Here is a 27589-nt window from a genome sequence, read left to right as displayed (position 1 = left end):
TAAATCCCCCTCCCCCCCCCCTCCCAACCGGGAAAAGGAAACCTTTCCGCCTATGCCCGTGGGGGTGGAAATTCACCCTTCCTTGTTCAATTATATGCTTATTTGGGCGCAGTTGGCGCTTTCAAGTATTCGAAAAAGTATTCAAAAAATCTTCGCATTTACAAACAGTGATAATTTGATGCGAAGGCACAGTCCAGTAGGGCACTATTTGATTCGTTATTAAAAAGTTACGTATGTTCGCACACCTCTAGTAGCTCCAGTCCGGCCTCGTCGCTGCGGCGATAACGCTCACGCTATATGTACTACCATTACCACCCCATTCACTGCTCAGTGCTTCGTCATTTGCTCCTAGAAGTGCGTGTCACATATCGCACCTACGCGACAAGACGGAAGCAGTGGGGAAAAGAAACATCAGAAGCCTCGAAAGTGAGCGCCGACCATTGTGTGCAACGCAAGCATATTGCTTACGCCTTCACCGCCAGCGCCACAAGGACTCACGATCCCTGACACTGCTCACGAAGCTGAGGAGGTTCAGGGGTCGCCAGACCCGGTGGCGCCGGCGACGTCACGAGATGCGTACATGTTCGATGCCGAGTGCCTTGTTTGGTCGGTTCAGTTTGCGTCAGCGGGCACTCGAGCGTCCTTTTTTATGTAAGCGTGCATGCTGCTCAAACTGAGAGTTTCTGCCGTTGGCTTTGTCGGATGCGGCGCTGGAATTCAGCGCATGATAAGAAATGCTGATGTCACCGCCTGGAGTGTCCGCATAATCGCTATAAGAACACAATATTCTTGGCGTACGGACACATACACAAAAAAACGATATGATTATGAAGAATGTCGTAGCGGAGCTCTGAAATAATTTCGGCTACTGAGGGTTCTGTAACTTTCAGCTAAATCTAAGTACATGGGCGATCACAGCAGGTTTGTCTTGGCGGGTCGTGCTACGTCCTAATTCACGCCATATCACAACGGTGAAATGCAGAGACGAAGGCATGCCCCGATAGCAGCTGGCGATACTGTTTTAGAACTGGATGCTTTGGCGAGCAAACTCTGAAACTTCAACGCAAAATGATAAACGTGCCTAAAATACCGCAAATTCACAAACACATTGCGTTTCCAGCATATGACGATGTATTGCAGAGACTTTCCACCTCTACGTACTTCCTTGAAAGTATCGGGTGTATAACCGCGGAAAAAAGAATTAAACGCATTTGACAAAATAGGCTCCAGTAGGTACATTGCCCCTCCTATACATTCAGCCGTAAAATATCATAAAGCAGCGGAATAACATCCGTTTCTGGCCTTATCAAAACCGCGGTAAGAATACCAGAGCACCTGACAGGCTCCCCGATGCATGAATATATCATGATCATCATCATTGAGTGGCATCCCATTTGAAATGGGGTGGGGTCAAATCGTCACCCAGCCTGATTTAGTTACTCAGGTATGTCACCAATGTTTTTCCCACAAACATTCCTGTACAGATATCTTTCGTCTCCTCTGCCTTGAACCGCTGCCTATACCTGCAACGGATCTGGTTGGGTCAGTCTGTTCCCTGCTTTCTTTGTACCAGTAGTACAAAAACATTTTGCTTATGTCGTTCGCTGACCAGTTGATACTTCCATCCACTCTAAATCTAGGCGCTTTTGGAAGGTGTACGTTGCATACATGTCTCGCTGGGTGAATGGCTTTACATTCAATTAGGATGCGCGCAGTGGGCTCCGGATTTTTTCTGGAGCAAACACATCCCTCATCAAATGGAAATTATTTGCTACGGTTTCTTTTTAACATTACGATCCCAGCTCGAGCTTCAAAAAGCAAGGCACTAGCCTTCGTTGCATCGTACAGGTTCTCCCTTCTAATTTCTTTTTTGCCATTATTGTAAATCTCCGTCGTCCTTTTCGTCATTCTATTGCGTCTAATTCTCTGTCTCTGTCTCTCTCACTTTCTTTCTGATTTTTCGTGATTGTCTATATACACGATCAATTAACCTGCACTTGGCTGCGAAGTTTCTTGACCTATTCCTCATTTCTGGGTTCACAATTGTTAGGTACAGGAACTTCTGCACATTAGCCGCCCATTACTGTTAATCTATGTTCTTCAGTGTTCAAAATTAATATTTCTCTGCGCTTCCCTCACTTTAACGAGGCCCCACCCATGTTCCCCTTGCACAGCTTCATTTGTGTTTTTAACCTTAGCTCCCCAAACCAATATTTCGTTAACTTCCAACCACGACAAAATATCCTATTTCAGGCACAGAATGGCATTTGCGAACTACAGCGCTGGCAGCATTACTCCTTTCCAGATTCCACGCACCCCCTCACATTGTTACGGTGGAAAAAGAGAACAAGGTCGTCGACGGTGAAAACGACGAAGTGGCAACAGCCTTTCGGGATTTTCGGCTGCTGCTTATATACGCCTTGTAAATACACCGTGTAAATAGTTTTATACCCGTGACATTTTGGTGGAGGTGCGGGGTACGCGTCTTCGCCACGGAGCTCCGAAGTGGACGTTTCAGCCAGCCTGGGACCATGCTTCCAGTGGAAGGCACCGCATCTGGAATTGCAATGCCGACTACGCATACCCAGTAATTTGCTCTACCTAAGCCGCAAGACCTCGGTAAGTTCACCGGCCTCGATGGTGTTGACGTAGAAGAATGGGTTAAGGTGTGAGAACACGTCAGCAAGGTGAGCAGTGGGATCCGACCATAATGCTGGACAATGTCGTGTTCTACCTCAACGGACGACCACGCTCCCTCTTGGCTTTCGTCCCTAAAAGTTTCCCCAAGGAGGCTTGGACGATGGGCTTTGCGGTTACAAGAGTAGTCCTATTCGGTGGTGAATAGGTCTGGCCGCCTACACAAGGACGCCGACTCCTTGTTCAGTTACCCTGTAAGCACGCCCGCCAACGCCAACATACATGCTTCCGCAAGTGTTCTTTCCATTTCCCAGATTTTGGACATGGCCAACGAGCAACGCCATGACGCCACTTTGAGGACCCTCACTGACCGAATGTAATCTGCTCCTACTGATCCGTCATTAGGGTGGTTCGTTCTCAACGACGGGACATTGCACCAACACAGTTTTCATCCCGACGCGCCTCCCCTTCTCCTTGTCGTTCCTCAATACCTCCGCTCAACGGTGCTTAAGGAGCTTCATGACGCCCGGACTGCCGGACACCGTGGGTTTGCTCGCACCTAAAAGCACGTGCGCCGCCGCTTCTACTGGTCCGGCCTCGCGCGCTACGTACAGCGCTATGTAGGTTCTTGTAAGCCCTGTCAACATCGCAAAAAGCCACCAACGCTTCCTGCCTGGTATTTACAGCCGATCGACATTCCACCTGAGCCATTCTTTCGCCAGGGTTTGGATCTCCTTTGCCCTTTCCCCGAGTCCAGCTCCGGCAACAGATGGATCGCTGTCGCTACTGATTACACGACGCACTATGACACCACTCGGGCCCTTCCCACGAGCTGCGCGACCTGCGTCGCAGATTTCCTACTCCGGGATATCATTTTAGTACGTGGCACCCCACGACAGCTCCTTACTGACCACGGCCGCACTTTTCTCTGTCCCAAGTCATCGCCGATATCCTACGCTCATGTTCTACCAAGCACAAACTAGCTACCTCTTACCATCCCCAGACCAGCGGTCTTATTGAGCGACTTAATCGGACCATTACTGAGATGCTATCGAAGTACATTTCATCCGACCACAAGTACTGGGATGTGGCGCTCCCTTATGTCACGTTCACCTATAATTCATCACGCCACCATACTGCTGGGTATTCCCCATTTTACTTACTCTTCGGTCGTGACCCTGTATTATTATTGGACACTTCACTTGGCTTCATACAGGATTCCAGGACCGAGTATACCCGCGACGCCATCGCCCACGCTGACCATGCGCGTCAGCTTGCCCGTGCGCGTCTGTTGGCATCGCAGGAATCTCAACGGCACGCTTACAATCGCCGCCATCGTGACACACACTCTTCGCCAGGCTCTCTCGAGCTACTTTGGTCCCCTTGCCGCCAAGTGGGGCTCTCCGAGAAACTCCTTCCGTGCTATAAATACCCTTACCGTGCTCTACGACAAGTGGCCAATGTCACTTACGCTATTATCCCCGTGACCTCCGTCATGCCACCTGGTTCCACATCACCTGACGTCATACACGTGTCTCAGCTTAAGCCTTACAATGCCCTTACCGACGGCCCCGTCTGAAGCACCACGACGGTGATTTTTCATCCGGGAGTAATGTTACGGTGAGAAAAGAGAAATAGATCGTCGACGGTGAAGACGACGAAGTGGCAACAGCCTCTCGGGATTCTCGGCTGCTGTCTATATATACGCCTTGTAAATACACCGTGGTAATAGTTTTGTACCCGTGGCAATATTTATTTTGGCCCCAAATAGCTCTATGTTTTATTATGGTCGCATTCTACTTCCCTTTTATATTAAGATTATCTTGGTGGGTGCTTGAGAAAGTCTTTCCTTCGTTTATGTATACGACAACGTATTCATATTGCTTGACTATGGATACGACTTGCTGTTGAATCAAAACCACGCCGCTACTCGCCTCTTAAATAAAGATCACAACTCCCGATTTTTATGTGCGAAATTTAAGGTCTTAATTTCTCGTTGCGTTGCCACATTTATTGACCGGTGTCTGTAAATGACTTGCACTGTCCGCTAGAAGCTCTATGTCGTCCGCGAACATCAGTGCGGGAACCTTCTGTAGCGCCATTTGTCCATTACGTGTGTACAATAAGTCAAATACTGATTGCCTGCTTTCCAGTTCTCATTCTGTGCCCTTAACATAAATCGTGAACAAAAATGGAGAGACTGGGCATCCTTGCTTCAGTCATTAGTGAATTTACACCACTTAATTCAATAGCCATTGGCTGCGAGCGCCGCTGTGCGGAGGAGCAGCCGGCCACGCCCATCTCTGAAGTGACGCTCTCCCCGTGCAATTGGTACGGCCGGAGCAACACCAGCCGGTGCCTTCAAATTTAGCAAGCCACGCACACTAGGCAGCATCTACATACATGCAGTTGTTCTCTTTGTGTACTACTGGGCTAGACTGCGATATCGCGCATACACGCTCTTGCATGGCTGTGCTACTTGTAGCGGACCAGCTTTGTCGTTTTAATCTCTTTGCGAAGCGGTCTGCCAAGGCCTCTAACCAAGAGCGGTTAAAAGTGAGGGCGTGCTGATAAGTGCGCTTGTTGCTTGTCCTAAGGCTTCGCGTGATTTGAGGCGAGTTGGCTTTCAAAAAGTAGACAAAATTACCGAGACCGGATTATCACGACACCGACAAGCGGCGTGGTCGCGGGCGGCCACAATTGAGCGTGTATAATATAGCCAGTTTCTACCGGAACGCAAATAATATAAGAATTTGAAAGCAGATGTTCGCACACGCCTGTTTGAAAAACTGCATAAATAAATTACGTAGCAGAAGGGGGATGAAGCACACTCATCCAAACACCCTTCTTTGTTGATGTTTACAGGAGGTATTAAGAAACCTGGATTGGGAAGAATTTGGGAAAAGAGTTAATGGGGAATACCTTAGTAACTTGCGATTCGATGATGACAGTGCCTCGCTTAGTAACTCAGTGGACCAATTGCAATGCGTGCTCAATGACCTGGAGAGGCAAAGGAGAAGGGTGGATCGAAAACTTAATCTGCAGAAAATTAAAGTAATGGTTAACAGTCTCGGAAGAGAGCAGCAGCTTACGATAAGTAGCGAGGCGCTGGAAGTGGTAAGGGAATACATCTACTTTGGGCAGGTAGTGACCGCGCATCCGGATCATGAGACTGAAATAATCGGAAAAATAAGAATGCGCTGGGGTGCGTTTGGCAGGCATTCTCAAATCATGAGCAGCAGGTTGCCATTATGCCTCAAAAGAAAAGTGTACAACAGCTGTGCCTTACCAGTACTCACGTACGGGGCAGAAACCTGGAGGCTTCCGAAAACGTTCTACTTAAATTGAGGACGACTCAACAAGCTATGGAAAGAAGAATGATGGGTTTAACGTTAAGGGGACAAGAAAAGAGCAAATTGCGTGAGGGAACAAACGCAAGTTAATGACATCTTACTTCAAATCGAGGAACGGCAATGGGCATGGGCAGGACATGTAATCAGGAGGGAAGATAACCGATGGTCATGAAGGGTTACGGAATGGATTCCAAGAGAAGGGAAGCGGTGAAGGGGGCGCCGGAAAGTTAGGTGGGCGGATGAGATTAAGAAGTTTGCAGGGAAAACATTGCCACAATTAGAACATGACCGGGGTAGTTGGCGAAGCATGGGAGAGGCGTTTGCCCTGCAGTGGGCGTAGCCAGGTTGATGATGACGATGATGATTATGATTCTCCAATAGCAGCAGCGTATCAGAATCCACTATATTACGAAATAAAGCATCCTGAAAACAGTGAGAAGAGGGTTCCTGTAGAAAAGAAAAGCGGTTGAGATAAACGTTACTTTCCGCTCCGCTTGAAAGATTTACGAGCTCCGCAGGCTGCAAAGTTTGGCTTAGATCTTTATAGCAGCGTATGCTACTAGCGGAATGTGTCTTTTCCTTAAGTTCAAGGGATGCTTCAGTGGCCCTTTAAAAAGCTTTGGCATTTTTAATGTAAAAGTTTGACTTGTAATGATGAAACTATGGCAGAACTTGCAAAGCATTTTACTCATAAGTGGCCTTTTCCATTGGCCAGGCACCTTCGCTAATGCCATGGTCGGCAAACGGGTTTGCTCAAATGATCTCGTAAAGACAATTGTAGTGTAAGAGTATTTGTGAATACGACCCCTTTTCTTTTCCTTCTGCTATAATTTATTGTATTTCTTTTGCTTTTACCAAGCATTCCACCCGTAAGTGAGCTTACCGCCTACATTAATTTTTTCGTGTTTAATAACATCTACCTCTCGAGTAAACTATATGTTATGATGGGTTCCGTGTACGAAACTTTGGAGAAATAAACATTTTTGTAGGTGAAACAACTTTTCTTGAAAAGCGAATCGGTTATAAGATACCGGTTTACGTCAATAGTAAGGGAAGCACAGAGAAGTCAAGTTCTCTGTTCGTGCTGTTACGATCAACACGAACTGAGAACTTGATTTTATTTGCGGAATTTGTATTGTTTATTATATAAGTGATGACGCGATGAATGTCGCCGGCGTTAGTATTTGTACGCAGAAAGGCCTTAAGAAACACAACAGCAAAATTTTCTCTAGTTTGCGGGTAACATACAGATATGTATTTCAGCTTGCGTAAAGTTATAAAAAGAATTCGTAGTCTAAATATCCACATTACCTATTATGCGTCTGCAAACTGATGAAAGGCTCAGGATGCCATCAGAATATTTGGCAGGTATTTCCAGTTATTTTTTGTAGACATCTACTTATATTCAGTCCGCAACATTGGGTTTCTTGTGGCAGCTTCGGTCCTCGCATGAAGTAGTGTTAGTGCACACCTTCCGAGAGCTAAAAATAGTCATACACTTTTACAAGCGATCATGAAATTTATACGCGCAATCGATTGTCCCATGACTTCCGTATGTGAATGCGCGACACATGTTTTGTCAAAATATTTGCGTAACAGCTTCTCTTCTCTCGAATTAGGTAGTGAGATTTTCCTTTGTAACGATATCCTATATTCACTTATTGCATATATAGAGTGAAACGTAATTATATTAAACGTAGTATTACGTACTATACGTAATATATTTGGTAATTGCGATCGCAACGAAGAAATGTAGAGGCGTGAGTCCTGGTGAGGGTAGCTTGCAGGACGATTTGTAATATAGTTCGCCGCATGCGGTTGCCAGTGAACATGGTGCAAAACTCGTAGAATATACTGACATATGTAGTGGAAGGCAAACACTAAATTAAAAGAAAGGGCGTTGGACATATAAATAGGTTTATTTAGGTCAAACTTCGTCCCCCAACACACCAGATAACGGATGAGTAACGTCAATCAGAGACGCATTTCTACGTAGTTATCGCAAATGACCATGTACCGCGTAATAATAGCGTTTGTAATTGAGTGCCAGTTGTATGCGGGGTAGATAAGGAAATCTGAAAAGACACATGTGAACACGCATACAAAATCAAGCCTGTGTGCTGTGCACAAGATTCCATTTTTGAATGGGAATGCGCATGTTGGTCATCCGGATCGTTGTGTCAATGGTAGGAAGAGCGAGCATAACAGACTGTTTCCCAGCTGGCAACCTGTCATTGCACTGTAAGCACTGTGGTCTTTCGTTGCTGTTAGAAAACACATTATCTAGTCCTAAAGCGAATACTCAACAGAAAAGCTTATTCTGAAAGATTTCTGCGTCAGAAATCTAGGCGAGTATATCGTACGTGTTCCTAAAAAGCAAAGATCATTAATTTTTAGACAGGCAAGGCCACTGCTTATTATTACGTAAAAATCTTAACTGCTGTTACGCGTGCATGGCTCGTTTTGCAGAGGACAACAAATTACTCAAATAAAATCAAATATAAGTTGAGCGCTCTGCCATAGAAGTAGCATTTTCCTTTTTTCGGTATCCTTTTCTGTTCACCCATTACATTCACCGCCATTCCGACACTCAGTGCGAGTGGTTATTAGCGCTCTGAGAAGCACCGACATCATCGGGCTTGTGGAATTTTTCATCTTCTAAGCGCTTAACGGCCGCCTTACAAAGGGCACAACGGGCTTGTTTACGTAGTTGCCTAACGCTATACCAAGAACAAGCTCGCTTACCTTCATTCCCCTAGTCTCACCTAATATAGGGATGAGACTCGGATTTTCCATTTGCGACATCTGAAACGAGATAAACGGTCATAAAACAGGCTGAGGTATCATTTTCCGCGCATTTCTTCGGAGAATAAAGACAGCCGCATTCAAGGAAGGTTACAATGAATTGTGAAGAAGGCAGTGTCATATGTCATGTACGTAGTGGCATAGCATATTTCTAGCCTTAGAAGAGCACTTCGAATGGGCTGGTATGCTTTGCCAATGGAAAAAAAATGCAATTCCTTGCTTGTTATCAACTATGTAACGCCTTCTGTCAACGGAAGAAGCTCACCGGGAAATGGAGCCTTTCAGTGAGGAACAGTGTCCTGCGGATGCTTTCAAGATTTTCATTGTCCCACTATTTGGCTGTAAATGAGCTCCCGAGTAGCGTTGAAGAATGCCAGATTGTAGCAGACTTTCATTCATTTCAAGGCATTATTCCCACGTGGTAGTGTTGCTATGTTAGTATATATTTTTGTAGACAAGTTGTTTTATGCCCGGATGACTGAAATGCTTTTTTATTCGTCTTGTATTCCTCCTAGAACAACACGTTCACAGTGCTGCGATTTTCCAAATAAATGAAGAGTAGTAAAGAATAGTCGCAGTTTCGTGCGAAAGGGGAACCACTGATTGCCATAGCAAATTGGTAGACAGCTGTACGAAGTAAAGACAGTTGCTTTATAACTGCTCAAACTCACTGACAAAGCGCTGGAATGTTGAAGTGCGGCAGCAGCAGGCAGTGATATGGCCCTCGTGCTGCCTCTCGCTTCAACAGGAACTAACCGGCGAAGATAGAGCAAACATGGGAGGTCGCTTTCAAGATAGGGCCCGCGCGGCTGCCCCTTACGCAGCACACGCCGGAGTGGACACCCTCATCCCTCCCTTTCACCTTGTGCCATTTGCGCGAAGGAAAACGGCGCGCTTACTCTCTACTTTCCTCCCTAGGGCGAGAATGAGTCAGCGAGAAGAACCGCCATGGTCGGCTCACGCTCGCACGCTGTCACTCGCACGGCGACGAAGTTGTCGCCCTTGGAACTTATATGGGCCATCACGGTGACGACGACGCCAACGGCATAAGTGCGCCTGGAACGTCCATATATATGCTATCGCAATCAAACGTTGTTGGGGTGGCTATTTTTGTAGCAGTATGAAGTAGCATATACACAGTGTCTCAACTACCATGCACCAAGATTGAAAAATATGCAAACGCCACATGCTGGACAACGACAAGCTAATGTTGTTGGCTGTCACTTGGAGATACTCAGATAATTTTTTTTTTTTGAATTTCGCCTATTTGCATAATTAGTACTATTTACCAACCTCTCAAGTACTTTAATTCGATGAAAAGTGTCAATGGGAAAACTGTAGAGCGACATGAAAAACTCCTGTACTGCTCAATACTTGCTGCATAAAGTTGTTTTTTCCGAGCGTGAAAGAAGCCCGCGAAGACACACAAAATAGCCTCGCAATTGTCCGCCCGAGGCACGTTGCGTGTAATCATTTGCGTGTATTTGCGGGCTTCTTTCACGCTCGGAAGACACTTTTATGTAGCACGTATTGAGCAACAGAAAGCTGTTTCGGCAGTTTTTCGTGATGCTCTACAATTGTCATCTACTTATGATATGTGAGGTGAATATTTAAGACTAATTATGTATTTAGGCGGAATACGAAAAATTGCCTGTCTACTCCAAGCGACGGCGAACAAGATTACCTTGGTTTTGTCCCGCTAAGTGCCATTTGCGTATATTCAAGTCCTGGTGCATGATAGTTCGGACACGCTGTATAGCGTGGAGTGTGGTAACTGGCGGCAAGTGGGATGCACTAGCCATGAAAGGGAACGAGCGTAGTGTTAGTTTTTCGCCATCATGCAGGCGGCAACGATATCAAAGTCAGGCACTGAGCCTCTCGAGAGGTGCGGGCGGAAGGCTTTCCTTTACAATGCAGTGTACGACGTCTTGGCAGTAGTCACGCAGGTCGCGTTAATGATTGTCGATTTCAAGCACTACTACATACTCTTGAACGGCTATAGCTCGGTGATTTTACACGTGGCGCTATCCAGTCATGCTTAAATAGTTGCGATCGATACCGGTAAATCGTCGGATGCTTCGAAGACGGTGACGTGGTGTTCACGCGGGCCTATTACTTGCAGGTCTGGTGGCAGTAAGACAGCAGGCAGCTCTAGATCAAAACGTCATTCGTCAACTTTCGGTCTTTGCAATACTGGGCTGTTCTATCCGTCTGCTTCTGTCTTGTAGCATACTGCTATTTTGGTGCTTTTTGGGCCCTGCTCTCGTTGAGGCCGGCGATCGCGGCTGCTGGTTTGCTGTGGTAAAGTTCACAAATATCATTGGGACCCTGCAAACTCGGCCCATGGGTGCATGGCGGCGCCAGAATACTGATTGCAATCTAAAGAAGATTGCTTGTGCTAACTTTCGGCTTCACCTTTTCAGACCAAGGTCAGCTCTAGCGTGGAATACTTGCCTCATTATTTGGTCTGTCCATACTGAATACTACTGTATCGGTAGCCGGTTCAGCCTTATACCAAAATCCCTCAGTCGGAATTTCCAGTGTTGAAAAGTGAATTTTCTATGGCGGCTACTCAGACCCAGTGGTTTAATCATGCTACTAGTAACTAGAGCTAGGCCCTCTATGACAGAGACATGCAATGAAATGTACCAGCCAACGTATTCAGCCGGCTGCCCTCATGTACGCGGCCTCAACCATCACTGGTCAATGTAAAGCGTCTGTTTTGCTCGTTACAACTTGGAAGCATGGTTGAAGGGTGTTTTATATAGAACACGATGACCGCCTGGCTCCAGACACTGACATCATCAATACGGAGATTAGAGTGGCATCAACGAGAGGAAGAAGACGAGGAAGCATTGGTGGTGGAGTTCGGGCATTGAGACTGCGGCAGGGGCTTTGCCAAGACTGCGAGGCCACGGATTGACGTGGTGGTGGTCATTGTGTGGAGTTTCGTGAGGCGAGAGGATCGTCAATTTGACTCTCACTCATATGACACAATGCCCTGCCGCTTTACGGTCCGAGGGTCGCAAGGCTGTGGTGTCTACAGAGCTTCACGAGGCACATCCTGTCATTCCAGTCCTCGGACTAAGAGAGACAATGGTACGTTCGCCCACCCACTAGATTTTTGATTTGACGATAACTTCGAGGTTCACAAAGACTGGACGATGAGGTAATCCCTGATATCCACCTGAAGACTGAGGGGTGACATCTTTCTTGAATATTGAGACCTTGAAGTCACTAGGGCATTGAAGTTAGACCTGTTATACCACAGTAGCGATGACGGCTTCAAAGATTCCAGCTTCGAGACGAAAATATTTGGGAGTGATCATTGAAAGTACAGTATTAGTATTATGCCGTTTGCTATGCGATGTCACACGCCTCACGAAGACATTGATGACGAGAAAGAATGACCTTGCACACCACTTCATAGTGGTGTTACCGTCGATGTGACCGCGAAAAGAACCGAAAAGGAAGCTGTTGAGTTTCCGCAAAGCTTTCGCAGAAGATTGCCAGCAGCGACTGCTGTTTGATTAATCAGTTGATCTTATCATTCGCTGGCGTATGCGCATCTAGGCGTAGGCACGCATTGTTCCTGGCAAAAAGCCGGCTCTTGTCAACGTAGACAAGCTGATTTGCTACAGGTAAAAATCGACTCATTAGAACTTGTGCAGCAGAATCTGACAACTTCGAGAAGCAGATTTTTACGCAGAAGCTGGGCTAGAAGTTCGAATGAAAAAAAAGTGCAGTGCCTAGCAGCCATTTCAACGAATCACTCAATGTGCATGAATAGATTTGAAATGACTGCAGCCGGAAGAAGCAGCACTCCTTCAAAAATCATGACGGGTTCGCCAGATCAGGTGACTTCAGCGCGTGGAATAAGAAAGGACGCTATTGTAATAGCGACGAATGCAGTGCGATTAGATGAGAGTAACTATCAGGAGTGCGCAAGAAGACTTATACCAATGTTCGGTGACCTCCAAGTGCGTTAAGTGCAGTAAAATATTTACGGTGGTCCTTCGATGGTCATTGAGGAGCTAGTTTGTCTTGCAAATTTATCGAGTACTCCATGTCATTAAGAAGTAAAAAGGAACGGAAAACGATGAAAAAAAAATGAGTCGTCTCTGGTTCATGATGCAAACAAAGAGAAAAGGAGTATTCTTGCAACTGATAACAAAGAAGCGTCAGAGTGTCTACAAGGATATGCTTGTGAGCGTGGGGAGGGAAGCCCCATAGAATAGCTTCGAGTTCTTTTGTTTCGGATCAGCAACGTGTGGAAGCCAAGCTTAAGTAGTTGGGAACATTTTCAGTTAGAGGAGAAGAAAACGCGGACCTATGGGGGAAGAAAAAATGTCCGCACAATGAAAAAGAAGGCTTTTAAAGAATGGCTAGGTAAGATCAATTATAAACAGTCGGGAAGCAAGCACCCGAAAGAAAGCAAGAACATGCAAACATTTCAGTGCTCCAGCGTTAGAACGAGAATGAATGGGACATCGGAAAACGCCCACGTCGAAAGCGATCACGTTAAGTTAGCAGAAACTTCTGTGTAGCCATGACGTTGGTCTCGGTTCTTTGGATTCGATGCTGAAAGCGTCTACATGATCGCGCTGGAACAATGCATGAGGCTCAAACGGATGATAGTGAACGCTGGCTCGATGAATGTCGATTAGGTGGCTGACTGCAACGCACCAAGTATTCGACCACATGGAAGTACCCTGACACAGCGCTCAAGTGCAGAGACTGAACGAGTTTGAACCTACAATTAGGTATTGTCGAGGGCAGGAAAGTGTTAAAATAGACCCCAATGTTGGCGGCATCTTGCGCACAAATTTTATCACTATGGATATTGCAGGGGCAATAAATGAAGATCGGAGCAGCCAAGGCCTCAGGGTTGGCTATTTACAATGGGCTTATCTTGATGAAGAGACCGTCACTCCGACGCGAATAGATGTGGACCGCTAGAACGTAAATTGCTGCGAGATATATACTACCGCTAGGGCAAAGCGAATGAGACGTTGAAGGCATTCTACGCGCCAAAACATGAAATAATTAATGTGGAGCACTTGTGTATTTGGGTCGACAGCTGATAGTGTTCATCTTACGCTGTCTTTCATCTTACATCTTACGCTGTCTCCATAACCTTCTACTCATAATTGAATCAATAATAAGTCATCTACGCTTTTCTGTCTTTTTAGTGCGCCGGCTTTGCCATTAGGACATTGAGTGTAAAGTAACAAAATATGTTCTTGCGTCCAGACTGTTGCAATACTGGCAAGACAGATGCCTATCACGTAGCCAGAAATTTAGCAGCCGTAGTCAGTACTGTAAATTCATTTCACTGGAATAGTGGATGGTGACATGTTAGCAATTGTAGTGCAGTTCACTTTATTACCTTAAAGCTATCCCGCAGGGCGTTGCATCAAGAGTGGGTTTTTATAAAATAGCAAGAACATCGGGAGGAATAATCACTTATCAAAATGGTCGGTTACAAATTCTGCAAACAAAGCCGTAGTAGCGGCGTTGGGGGGAATGCCATTCCAGTCTGTGGTGGTTCGGAAGAAAAGGGAGGCAATAAAGGTGGTTTTCCGATCCCACTGGCATGATACTTGAAGTGGATGGCAGGGGCGATGACATATGCGTGCTGCTGCGGTGACGTAAGGCTCCTGATTAAGGCACGAAAAGAAGAACTTGTGGTAAAAGAAAAGACTGGAAATGCAACGTCGACATAAAAGCATTGACAAGTCGGATTCCGATTTCAGAGATGAAACGCTGACGTCATATGAGTCTGAGGTATGAATCACTCTAACAGCACGATATCGAACTGCTTCTAATGTGTCGTCGAGATATGTTTGATGCGGGTTTCAGATGGCTGACGCCTATTCTAGCTTTGACCTGACAAGTGACTTATGTGCTAGTAATTTTACATATGGTGGGACGTTCAGGAGATTCGGTTTGAATGCCTATGGATTTGTTAGCTGCGGACATAATGCCAGTGACATGTGCGCGCCAATACAAATCGTGAGAAAGGGTTACACATACATATTTGTAGGATTGTGCTGATTCTAATGGCGTGTTATTAATTGTACACGGGAAGAAGAAAGGGTTGCGATGGCGGGAGAAGGACACGAATTTACAGTTGTTGGCATTCAGTGTCCTCAGGGAATTAATGCACCATTCTAAGGCAGTATTAAGATAATTTTCGAGAGCAGTACGGTGAGAGGAGTTACTGCTAGAGCGGTAGATGACGCAGTCGTCTGCAAGCATGCGCATATTGCAGGAGGCGCAGTTAGGTAAGTCATTAATATATCTTAAATATAACAGAAGACCAAGAACAGTTCCTTGGGGCACGCCAGAGGCTACTGGGAAGGGACTCGATAGGTTATTGACTAAAACCATTTGTGTACGAATAGGCAAAAATTCCTTTATCCAGATTAGAATGTTAGTATTGAAGTTCAACAGTTGAAGCTTTAGTATCAAGCATCGGCGGGATGCTTTATCAAATGCTCTTGCAAAATTCAAAAAGATTGCCTCAATTTGTACATTGTTGTCATAACCTCGAGCGTACCGGAATCTTGGAAGAACGCTAACATAATCATAATCCATAAGAAAGGGGACGCCAAAGACTTGAAAAATTATAGACCGATCAGCTTACTGTCCGTTGCCTACAAAGTATTTACTAAGGTAATCGCAAATAGAATCAGGAACACCTTAGACTTCTGTCAACCAAAGGACCAGACAGGATTCCGTAAAGGCTACTCAACAATAGACCATATTCACACTATCAATCAAGTGATAGAGAAATGTGCAGAATATAACCAACCCTTATATATAGCTTTCATTGATTACGAGAAAGCGTTTGATTCAGTCGAAACCTCAGCAGTCATGGAGGCATTACGGAATCAGGGCGTAGATGAGCCATATGTAAAAATACTGGAAGATATCTATAGCGGCTCCACAGCCACCGTAGTCCTCCACAAAGAAAGCAACAAAATCCCTATAAAGAAAGGCGTCAGACAGGGAGATACGATATCTCCAATGCTATTCACAGCATGTTTACAGGAGGTATTCAGAGGCCTGGAGTGGGAAGAATTGGGGATAAAAGTTGATGGAGAATACCTTAGCAACTTGCGATTCGCTGATGATATTGCCTTGCTTAGTAACTCAGGAGACCAATTGCAATGCATGCTCACTGACCTGGAGAGGCAAAGCAGAAGGGTGGGTCTGAAAATTAATCTGCAGAAAACTAAAGTACTGTTTAACAGTCTCGGAAGAGAACAGCAGTTTACGATAGGTAGCGAAACACTGGAAGTGGTAAGGGAATACATCTACTTAGGGCAGGTAGTGACCACGGATCCGGATCATGAGACTGAAATAACCAGAAGAATAAGAAGGGGTTGGGGTGCGTTTGGCAGGCATTCTCAAATCATGAACAGTAGGTTGCCACTATCCCTCAAAAGGAAAGTGTACAACAGCTGTGTGTTACCAGTACTCACATATGGGGCAGAAACCTGGAGGCTTACGAAAAGGGTTCTGCTGAAATTGAGAACGACGCAACGAGCTATGGAAAGAAGAATGATGGGTGTAACGTTAAGGGATAAGAAAAGAGCAGATTGGGTGAGGCAACAAACGCGGGTAAACGACATCTTAGTTGAAATCAAGAAAAAGAAATGGGCATGGGCCGGACATGTAATGAGGAGGGAAGATAACCGATGGTCACTAAGAGCTACGGACTGGATTCCAAGAGAAGGGAAGCGTAGCAGGGGGCGGCAGAAAGTTAGGTGGGCAGATGACATTAAGACGTTTGCAGGGACAACATGGCCACAATTAGTACATGACCGGGGTAGTTGGAGAAGTATGGGAGAGGCCTTTGCCCTGCAGTGGGCGTAACTAGGCTGATGATGATGATGATGTGAAGGTTAGCATCAAGTCATGAACGAAAGAAAGGTTATTGAGTTTCCCAACATAAACCTTTGCGAAAACCATGTTGTGAAGGGCGAAAATTGATTACAGTCCACGAAGGCAAGAACTTGAGACTAGATGACATGTTCCATGATTTCCCACGGCACGCTTGTTAGTGAGATGGGTCGATAACTTAATGGGGAATTCCTGTTGCCGGTTTTGTAGATTGGAATGACTTTTCCCTTTTTCCAAACATCCGGCATGTTTCCTGAAGAGGGTAACTGTGAGAACAGTAAGGACAAATATGATGCAGCCATGTGTGTCGTGTTTCTTAGAAGTTTGGAGTTAATTTAATCAATTCTAAATGAAGATGAGAGCTTAGTCTTCTGAATTATGGATGAAATACCGTGAGCATAAAGTGTGATGCATGGTATGGTGACCTTCGACACTCAACAAAGCTAAAGAGAAATTTGTTTCGATTTCTTTCGTGAATGTTGTTGCAAATGCGGAGTTAGAAGTGTCAGCGCATTCAGTAACGGTAATCGCCTCGTGTGATTCATTGGCGAGCATAATAGTGCGAACAGGATGAGGTTTTATTACATGCGCACTGAATTTGAGTGTTTCGTGAGTGTTTCAGCAAGCTAAAGCAACAACTCGTCCGAGTGAAAGACCGCCTCGAAAAAGAAAAATTTCCGGGCGTCATCTACAAAATTCCTTGCCAGGACTGCCATGCGTGCTACGTAGGCGAGACGGGGAACTTTAAAAGAAGGCTACAGCAGCATCGCAATGATGTAGCCAAAGGACACACGGTCTCCAGCGCCCTGGCAGAGCACCACGAAAAAACTGGACACAGTATTAACTGGAATTCGGCTTCTATCATCGAAAGAGAGAAAAAATTATCATCCCGATTGCTCCTTGAATCATTCTGCATACAATCTACTACTAACACGATAAACCGGACACGGGGACCCCTCCCTGAGTTATACGCAAGCGCATTACGTCTTCCGACGCATATATAATAAAGACCGCCATTCATTCGCTCATTGTGAACAAGGCACCCGTATTGGGCGCCGAAACGTCAATCCGTGTTTTGAATTTTTTCAGTTGGCGAGTGTACGTTTATTCAGCCATGTTATTTCCTCGCCAGACGAGTTTTCGTCAAACCCTAGACTTTAAATAACATTAGGGTCACCAATTCCTAGAAGGTGTGTAATAAATGAGAGTCTACTGGGGTTATTATACAGGATTAGGCCCAGAATGGTTGCGGATTTTGGTGTGACGCGCATTAGATCTGAAAGTAATTGTGCCTGACTAAAGTTCGAACAAATACCGATAAAATTGCTTGCCTCTGGGGACCTACTATTGAAGAATATGGTAAGTTGCTCCAGTCTATGTTTGGGAAATTAAAATTCGCGATATGAAGTAAGAAGGAGTTAGTTATCTACGTAGTACGATTATTGGCAATGCTTTTTACACGCTAAAGTTGGAAACACCCTCAATATTCGACACCTTTGAATTGTCCGACAAGACTCCACAGTTCACATGTCCAAGATTCTGCAGATTCATGTAGTAAAATATTGTTACGCGCGAAGGAGACCGTTTACCACGCTTACGGATGAAGGGGACTGTTTACTTTATATCGCGAAGGAGAGCGCAAGAGTGGCCAGTGGTTGATCAACTCAGCGTCGTCCTCTTCCTCTTTTCCCCCTCGGGACCGAAAGCACGTTCACCGGCCTTCGTTTTCCTCACGCGTAACATTCCTCTCGTCGCAGACGAAGCCCGCCGGGCGAGTCAATCCATTTCTCTTGGAGTGAACAATTCCAAGCGGGCGACATGGACTTTTTGGGTCTTGGCAGCTCTTCTACCGGTCACCGTGAGGCAAGCTATGTGATAGGTGACTTCCGTGAGTGTGTTGATGATAACAAACGGTCCATCGTAGTTGGCCAAAATCTTTTGGCATTTTCCGCGTTTCCGTACTGGAGTCCACAGCCAGACTAAATCACCGGGTTGATAGGTTACCAGATGGTGGCGAATGTCGTAGCGCGCTTTTGATCTGTCCTGCGATGCCAAAGTGCGCAAACGAGCAATGCGGCAAGGCAGAGAGTCTCGGCGACCGTGGGATTTTCTTGACTACCGAAAGGAAAAACAGTGTCGATTGTGTACCGGGGTGGCCGTGCGTACAGCAGGAAAAAAGGCTTTTGCCGGTAGTCTCGTGCTTGGCGGTGCTAAACGCGTTCGTGATAAAAGGCAGTACGTCATCCCAGTTCTTGTGCTCGGATGAAACATACATGGATATCATGTTTATAATTGTTCGGTTGGTGCGCTCCGTAAGCCCATTCGTTTGTGGATGGTATGGTGTCGAGTGACACAAGTGGGATTCACACAAACGAAGCAGCTCCGCTACGACATCCTGTGATTTGTCGTCCACGGTCGCTGATGATCACGCGAGGCAGACCATGTCGCAGGATGACATATTTCAGCAGGAATGTTGAAACGTCAGTGGCAGTTGCGGAGGGCACGGCCGCCGTATCGCAGTAGCCTGTGAGGTACTCGACGCAAACAATTATCCAACGATTTCCCTTGGCTGATTTTGGAAATGGGCCCACGAAGTCAATGCCCACTTGTTGGAAAGGCGTGCTTGGAGGCGGGATCGGCTTCAGGAGACCAGCTGGAGCAGTAGATGGCCGTTTGTGGCGCTGACACTGCATGCAGCTGACCACATACGTCTCAACAGACTGTCGCATTCCAGGCCAATAAAAGCGTTCCTGATTCCGGTAGAGCATCCTTGCCGAACATAAGTGGCCAGACGTCGGGTCGTCATGCATAGCACTCAGAATCGCTGTGCGAAGACTTTCCGGTACCACTAGGAGAAAACGTGCGCCAGTGCTGGAAACGTTCTTCTTATACAGCAGTCCATCACGTACACAGAAATAGTTTGCTGTCGTCGAGGCGGTCGTGGCGGTGAGGAGTGGTGCTAATTTTGCGGTCATTTCGCTGTTCGGCTTTGAAACAGTCGAAGTCTGGAAAACGCGGCGATACAGATGCCACGAGGTGATCGAAGTCGTCGGCGTCACAGTCCGTAGTGCTAAGTGGCATACGCGAGAGGCAGTCCGCATCAGCGTGTCGTCGACAGCTCTTATAAGAGACGGCGCAGCTGTATTCTTGCAGTCAGAGCGCCCAGCGCGCAAGGCAGCCATAAGGGTCACGAAGATTCCCAAACCAGCACAATGAGTGGTGGTCGGTGACAACTCTAAAGAGGCGTCCATACAGGTAAGAACCAAACCACTGAACCGCAAATATTACCGCGAGGTATTCTTGTTCCGTGACAGTGTAATTCTGCTCGGGCCTACTTAATGAGCGACTTGAATATGCGGTAACCTGTTCGCGGACAACGTAGCGTTGAGCTAGGACGGCACCAATACCTGTGCCACTGGCATCCGTATGGAGTTCCGTCGGAGCTGAAGGAATGAAGGTCGTGACGTCAGCAGAAACTTCAACTGACGAAAAGAAGAGTCGCATTCCGGAGTCCACTCAAAGGGGGTGTCCGTTCGTAGCAGGCGTGTGAGCGGATACGCCACGTCGGCGAATTTAGGAATAAAGCGACGGAAATAGGAACAAAGCCCCAGAAAACTACGGAGCTCCTTGACAGAGCGCGGTGCACTGAACGCTTCAACGGCTGCTGTTTTCTGGGGATCAGGGCGGATGTCATCCTTATCGACGAGGTGCCCAAGCACGAGGGTTTGGCGGTCTCCGAAATGGCATTTCTTCGAGTGTAAAACTAGGCCAGCGTTCCTGATGCAGTTCAGGACAATATCCAGACGCGAGTTGTGTTCGCTGAAGGTCCGGCCAAAGATGACGACGCCGTCGAAGTAGCACATGCAGATGTTCCACTTCAAGCCGCGCAGAACAGTGTCCATAAATCTCTCGAAAGTTGGCGGAGCGTTGCACAATCCAAATGGCATCACATTAAATTCAAAGAGCCCGTCAGGGGTTACAAAGGCAGTCTTCTTGATGTCAGGATGCATAGGAATTTGCCAATACCCGGATCGTAAATCTACTGAGGGAAAGTAATAGGCGGAATGAAGGCAATCTATTGCGTCGTCAATACGTGGGAGTGGGTACACGTCCTTTTTTATTACAGCATTCAAACGGCGATGGTCGACGCAATATCTCCAAGATCCATCTTTTTTCTAACAAGAATTGCTGGAGCTGCCCACGTACTCGCTGACTCTTGTACGACTCCCTTTTTCATCATTTCGTGCACTTGTTCGTTGATAATCTGGGGCTCTGATGGGGAAACGCGATATGGTATTCGTCTAATCGGATTTGCCGAGCCCTTGTTCATAGTATGGCGTGTTCGAGACGCGGGGATTGCAGGTATTTTGTCCTTCTGCGCAAGTCGAATACCGAAACGTTCTTCGAAAGCACATCCACTAACGTTCGGTGTTCACTCGTGCTGAACGACTTACTTATCACTGACAAAAGGGCCGTTTGCGAACTGGCGTCATCAGGTTCTTCCGGCACATCTGTAAGTTCAGCCACTGATAAGGATGCATGTTCCCTGGCGAAGGCTAATTTCAGGCCGTCTGGTAGTATAACTGGCTCCTTAGACCAGTTTCCGGTCCATAAGCCAGCGCGTCCGCCTTTGATCGACACCACACAATGTGGCACCAACACATTCTTCTTCACACAGTTAACGTGCATCGGTTCTACGGTAGCATCGAAGCTGTCCGAATTGGCGCCGCAACAGACAACGGGAACACGAACGGTAGATGATGCAGGTACGACCGTACCACCACAAACACACAGTGTAGTTTCGCGACCTACAGAGTTCTCCAGGAGTCCTGACGGAATCCTATCACCTATGAAAACCTTCCCTGTGCAGCAGACGACAGTAGCACCACACTCCCGCAAGAAGTCCATCCGGAGAATAACGTTATTCTATGACCTATAATGTACATCATAGGTCGACCTAGGAAGAATTACAAACTCTGTCGTAATAACATGGCCTTCCAAAAACACGTCAGCCCTACACACCCCAATAGGTCGCAACGGCTCGCCACTCACTCCACAGAATTTTGAATCGTCGTCCCGTATAAACAACACCTTTCGCCCTAACACATCTTTAAAAGAGACACTCATGACCGAAATTGTTGCGCCGGCGTCCATCAGAGCCATCACAGGCAGATTATCTACAAGAACGCGCACTTTGTTTTTAAAAATCAACACAGGAGGTATTTCTGTCAGTAGCACGTCTCCAGCGACCTCACTACATCGGCTACGCTAGCTAGTTTTCCCTTGACGAAGGGGACGTGGTGCGACGCTGCGGCGAGGGAGAAGCGCGAGTAGGACGTTGTGGTGTGGGTGTCAAACTCCTGTCAGATGCCGGGAAGCGATTCCGGGAGCTGCTCGGGCAACACTCGTCGCCAGATGGCACGTGTGCTGGCCACGGGGCATCGTGGGGCCGTTCGGAGCGCCGTGAAAACTCCGAGTGCTGGCCATACCACGTGGTCACACGCTGGTTGCAAAACCCCGATATATGACCCGAGACACCGCAGTAGTAACACACCGGGAGAGGTCGAAACCTTGGTTGTTCGTCGATAAACCGGATAATATAATTTTCCCTCGTGTAGCGGGATGGTTCGTGGCGTGTGTCACGACGATACATTGTGCGTCGACAAGGCATGCGCTGAGCGCGTTAGTCATAGCGCGGAGTCGGAGGGCGTGTTGTCATCCTCGAATCTGGGGCGGCCATGTACTCTGCAGCCGCTGCGATAACCATCGGTTGCCAAGGGGCCGAATGTGGCGCAGTCATAGCCTGATGCGACGTGTGCACACCATGTTGGTCAGCAGCTGAATGCAAGTTCTCTTCGCGGTAGGAAAGTTCGTCGCGGACAACCTCTCGGATAGTCGAAGGAAGGTCGAGGGAAGGGCTCGTGTCCACAATGGCAACCTTCGTAACGTTTGCCAACCGACCAAACATTGGCGTAATCCGGCACATCTTGAGCTTTTCAAAAGTACTGCAATGCCAAATGACGTCGGACACATTGAATCACATTCGACACAATCACATTGGACACAATGAATCGCAATCGAATGGCTGTTTGCCATCACTAGTTGGACGAGCGGCGTAACATCACTGTACTGACAAAACATCAAAAGGAACAAGTCTACATGCAAACGAGTGTGCATCGAATGCTCTACAATTAGTAGAAACTCCCTTAGCATGTGGAAAAACTACGACCATGTAATTAGTGAAGGATGAGCCATGAGCACGGCTAGAAAAGTACACATGAGATCAGAGCGAAAAACTCGTCCCTACCGTCGGCCCTACCGGTGCCGACTGCTCCGGCTCACGGCGATCTGTATTGCCTTCCCAGATACCGCAACCCTGCCGAGTGGAGAACTCCGGACGACAAGCACATTTGCTTCCGTTGCACCGCATTGGCCCCGTCGCTGGTCACTGCCGCACCTCCTGGACGTAGCCGTATTCGAGCTCATCGTCCCCGTCCCCTCGCCCATATGCCGACCCGAGCCGTAACTCGCCTCGCCGTATAGCTCTTACCTTTGACGCATCCGTCGATGTTAGTCGTCCTGCTCGCCCGTTGTCACCTCAGCGCCGTCGCTCCTCGTCGCCCCAGCCACGCCGCTATTCCTCCCCGACCAATTATGAAGCATCCCGGACGGAAAACTGAGCCATGCAGCTCTTCGAGGTAGTGCTGCATCATGTTCGTCCTGTCCAAATCCTCCATTGACGCTCCTCACTAACACGAACTTAATTGAAGCAGACGTAGATTGTGTTTCGTTGAGGGCATTATTGATACTGGAGGCCAAGTGTCCATAATGAGCGCTAACCTGTGTCGTCGCCTCACAAAGGTTTGTACGCCTGCCATCACTAGAGCCGTACGCGTCGCGAATGGCGCCACTGTTGCCGTCAGGGGTATGTGCGCTGCTCGCATAGGAATTTCTGGCAGCCAAGTTTCAGTCCTGTTCACCGTGATGACCAGTTCCCCTCATGACCTAATCTTCGGGCTCGACTTTCTGACGACGTATTCTGCCATCATCGACTGTTCCCCAAGCACGCAGTGCCTCGACCTTCCTATTATTTCAGACGTTCGCCTCGAACAACCGAACACCCTTAGCACTACTGAGTTTCTTCGCTTACCTCCAAAAGCCCTAACCTTCGTCGAATGGGCCTCAAGGCCAACCATGCGTGATGGCGACTACGTCGTCGCACCTATTCGTGATGTCCTCCTGGCGCGCGACATCTCTGTGCCACACACCGTCGTAACCCTTGCCGCGAATCGCATGTGTCTCCCCATTATCAATTTTGGCTTGACGAAGGAAACGTTACCTGAAGGCATAGCGGTGGCCACGCTCCGGTCAGTGACAGGCGACCACGTCACTGCTTTTGAAGCCGACGCGTCTTCAGATCCTCCTGATTCCCCGAGGATGGTTTGAACCTCGACGGCCCATTACGTTCTATGGCCGCCCTGGACCTTGGACCTCACCAAGCAGTGGGCCTATATCACCTTTTGCTTTCTTACTGCGACATATTCGACACTGACAATCAATCACTTGGCCAGACGTCCCGTGTGGATAAACACAACTACGCGGGACATCCACAAGCATCGGATAAACACTAGTGATGCAGTTCCCATTGACCGCCGACCATATCGCGTGTCCATGGCAGAGCGGCAAGTTATTCCGCAGGAAGCAAACATGATGCTCGCCAGAGGCATTGTTGAGCCCTCGTCGAGTCCTTGGGCGTCGCCGGTCGTGTGCGTCAAAAAGAAAGATGGCTCGTGGCGTTTCTGCGTTGATTACCGCTACCTCAAACGAATTACTAAAGAGGACGTTCACCCTCTACCACGAATCGACGACGCTCTCGGTTGTCTTCACGGTTCCAAATACTTTTCGTCCATCGACCTTCGATCTGGTTATTGGCTGGTTTGCGTGGATGCGTAAGACCAAGAAAAGACAGCTTTCTTCACTCCAAATGGCCTGTACCAATTCAAGGTTATGCCGTTCGGTTTATGCAATGCCCCCGCCACGTTCGAACGAATGATAGACTCTCTGCTTCAAGGTTTCAAATGGTCAACTTGCCTTTGTTGCCTCGACGACGTGCTTGTGTTTTTTGCTACATTTGAGACGCACCTTGTGCGTGTCACAGATATCATTGACGTCTTCCGCAAGGCTAGGCTCCAATTAAACTCATCGAAGTGCCACTTTGAGCGCCAACAGATTACAGTGCTTGGCCATCTTGCCGATGGTTCCGGAGTACAACCCGACCCAGAGAAGGTTCGAACAGTAATGGCTTTTCCTGTACCTCAGTCCGTCAATGACGTCCAGAGTTTTGTGGGGCTCTGTTTTTATTTCCGACGGTTTCTTAAAAATTTCGTGCCAGTCGCTCGACCACTCACTGATCTTCTGAAGAAAGACGTGCCTTTCACATGGGGTTCCCCTCAGGCTGCCGCACTTTCACGCCTTATCAGAATTCTCACCGATCTCCGGTCTTGGCACACTTTGACCCGTCCGCACCTACAGAGGTCCGTAGTGGTGCCAATGGTTATGGCATCGGCACCGTTTTACCGCTACGCCAAAAGCGGACACGACCACGTTATAGCCTACGCTAGCCGGCTCCTGACAACTGCAGAGCGCAACTATTCAATTACCGAGCGCAAATGTCTTGCTCTCATCTGCGCTGTTTCAAAATTCATCCTATACTTATATGGCAAGCCCTTCTCAGTAATCACAGACCATCATGCGCTCTGTTGGCTTTCGTCGCTCAAGGATCCTACTGGCCGGCTCGGTCACTGCGCCCTCCGACTATAAGAATATCCCTACACAGTGACTTACAAGTCGGGACGCCAACACCACGACGCAGATTGCCTCTCTCCTATCCAGTCGAAGACGCGACCTCTACATCTGATACTGACACCGACGCCTGTGTTCTCCGACGAGCAGCGCCGTGAGCCGTCCTTGCGTATCGCCATTGGCCGCTGGAATCGTCACTTTCAATGAGTTCCCTTCGCTTATTCACACTTCAAGATTGCGTACTCTACCGCCGCAATGTTCACACCGACGGCCCTGCATTACCCCATGTGATCCCTAAACACCTTCGCTCGACTGTTCTCCACCAACTTCACGACCTCCCCATTGCCGGTCACCTGGGTGAGTCACGCACCTACGACCGGATCTGCCGGCGCTTCTTTTGTCCAGTGCTTGTTCGCTCCGTTCGTAGACACGTAGCTGCGTGTGAGAGATGCCAGCGACGCACGACACCATTGAAGCTCCCTGCTGGGTACCTTCAACCACTCGACATTCCCCCGAAATTATTTTTTCGGGTTGGTTCGGATTTACTAGACCCGTTTCCTATTTCTACCTCTGGGAACAGGTGGAGCGCTGTGGCCACGCATTACGCCACGCGCTATGCCATCATCCGAGCGCTTGGTACAAGCTGCGCGACAGATGTCGGCGATTTTCTTCTACGCGACATGATTTTCTTACATGGAGCTCCGCGACAACTTCTCACAGACCGTGGCTGAACATTCCTATCAAAAGTTAACGCGGACATCCTGCAGACCTGAGCCACGAGGCACAAGCTATCCAAGTCATACCATCCGCCAACAAATGGCCTCACGGAGCGTCTCAATCGCACTCTCACAGAAATACTCGCTAAATATCTCTTCAGAGCGCACTGACTAGGACCTCGCTTTACAGTTTGTAACACTTGCTTATATTTCCTCGCGCCACGACACAACCGGTTATTCCCCATTTTTCCTTCAGTTCGGCCGAGAACCAGCACTGCCCCTCGACACAACTGTCCCTGTTCACGCGGCATCGACCAGTAAATATGCACCTGACGCCATCGTCCGCTGTGTCCACGCAAGGGAAATCGCCCGTGACCGCCTTCTGAAATCCCAAGAGAGTCAAAGGCGTTTGTACGACAGGCGACACCGAGACGTGCACTTCCCGTCTGGTTCTTCGGTGCTTCTATGGTCTCCGTCGCGTCAGGTCAGCCTATCAGAAAAACTGCGGGCTCGTTAGACAGGCCCATACCAAATGCTTCGTGCCGCGACTCCCGTCACCTACGAGATCGCCCCTGACGCCCCATCTGCTTCCCAGTCCAGTGATATCGTGCACGTTACACGACTGAAGCAGTATCACCTTCCCAGTGACGACATTTAGACGCTCCGGGACGTCGCTTCTGCCGCCAGGTGACTATGCTAGACGCGTGTGATATTTGATTGCTCGAACGAGGCTCGTGGGCGTCACTAGAGAAAAGAGGAGCAAGAAGGAACTGGGCTCGCGCTCTGAATCTAACCGGTCAGCGCTGCAACCGCTTTTGTAAATATAATCTGTAAATGGTTGCTCGTCTTACTGACTCATCCTTCGCGTAACAATATAATTCCCGTAGCTGAAAAGTGCGTTTGAAGCAGCAAAGCTTAGTTTCTTATGTAGATAAAGTATTTTGCCGGCCCACAAAATGAGAAATCGCGCAGCAAAATTGCTAGCATTGTTCAGACAAGCATAGAGTTGTTTCATGCCAAACGCGAACCAGAAAAACTTGGTCGACACCAGCATTTTCGTTGCATGTTTCTATATTCACTGTCGCATAAAACTGCGGCTCTAGCGTAGACTGGCATCATGCGAAACAGGCAATGCCTTTTGGCGTGATTCTACGTTTTATGATGTGACCTCACGTACTGACGTGACACGCTGTAGTTTGACCGGAAGACAAATAAGCAGAGCCACTACGAACACTATCTGAAAAACACGTGAAAATGGGCCAATATCGCTCAGGTCATTGGGGTCTCCAGCAATCGGTAATCAAGGAATCGTTTGTGGCCGTCTCAGTCAAGCCTTTTCCAGCATTCGGAGAATCCTGGCCGTTT

General features: G+C 47.7%; 1 protein-coding gene across 6 annotated transcripts in view; it reads right to left on the bottom strand.

Annotated features, from left to right (window-relative positions):
- The window catches only part of LOC129381972 (uncharacterized), a 227328-nt gene that overhangs the window by 154286 nt on the left and 45453 nt on the right, over positions 1-27589 (bottom strand). For all 6 annotated transcript variants that reach the window (XM_072284862.1, XM_055065289.2, XM_055065290.2 and 3 more), the window contains one exon: positions 8736-8795. In XM_072284862.1, coding sequence (XP_072140963.1) covers positions 8736-8795 — 60 coding nt within the window. The remainder of the gene's footprint in view (positions 1-8735; positions 8796-27589) is intronic.

Source organism: Dermacentor andersoni, chromosome 10 (genome assembly GCF_023375885.2).
Source record: "Dermacentor andersoni chromosome 10, qqDerAnde1_hic_scaffold, whole genome shotgun sequence".
NCBI classification, from domain to species: Eukaryota; Metazoa; Arthropoda; class Arachnida; order Ixodida; family Ixodidae; genus Dermacentor; species Dermacentor andersoni.
The sequence above is the reverse complement of the archived record's forward strand: the minus strand, read 5'-3'. Positions and strand labels throughout refer to the sequence as shown.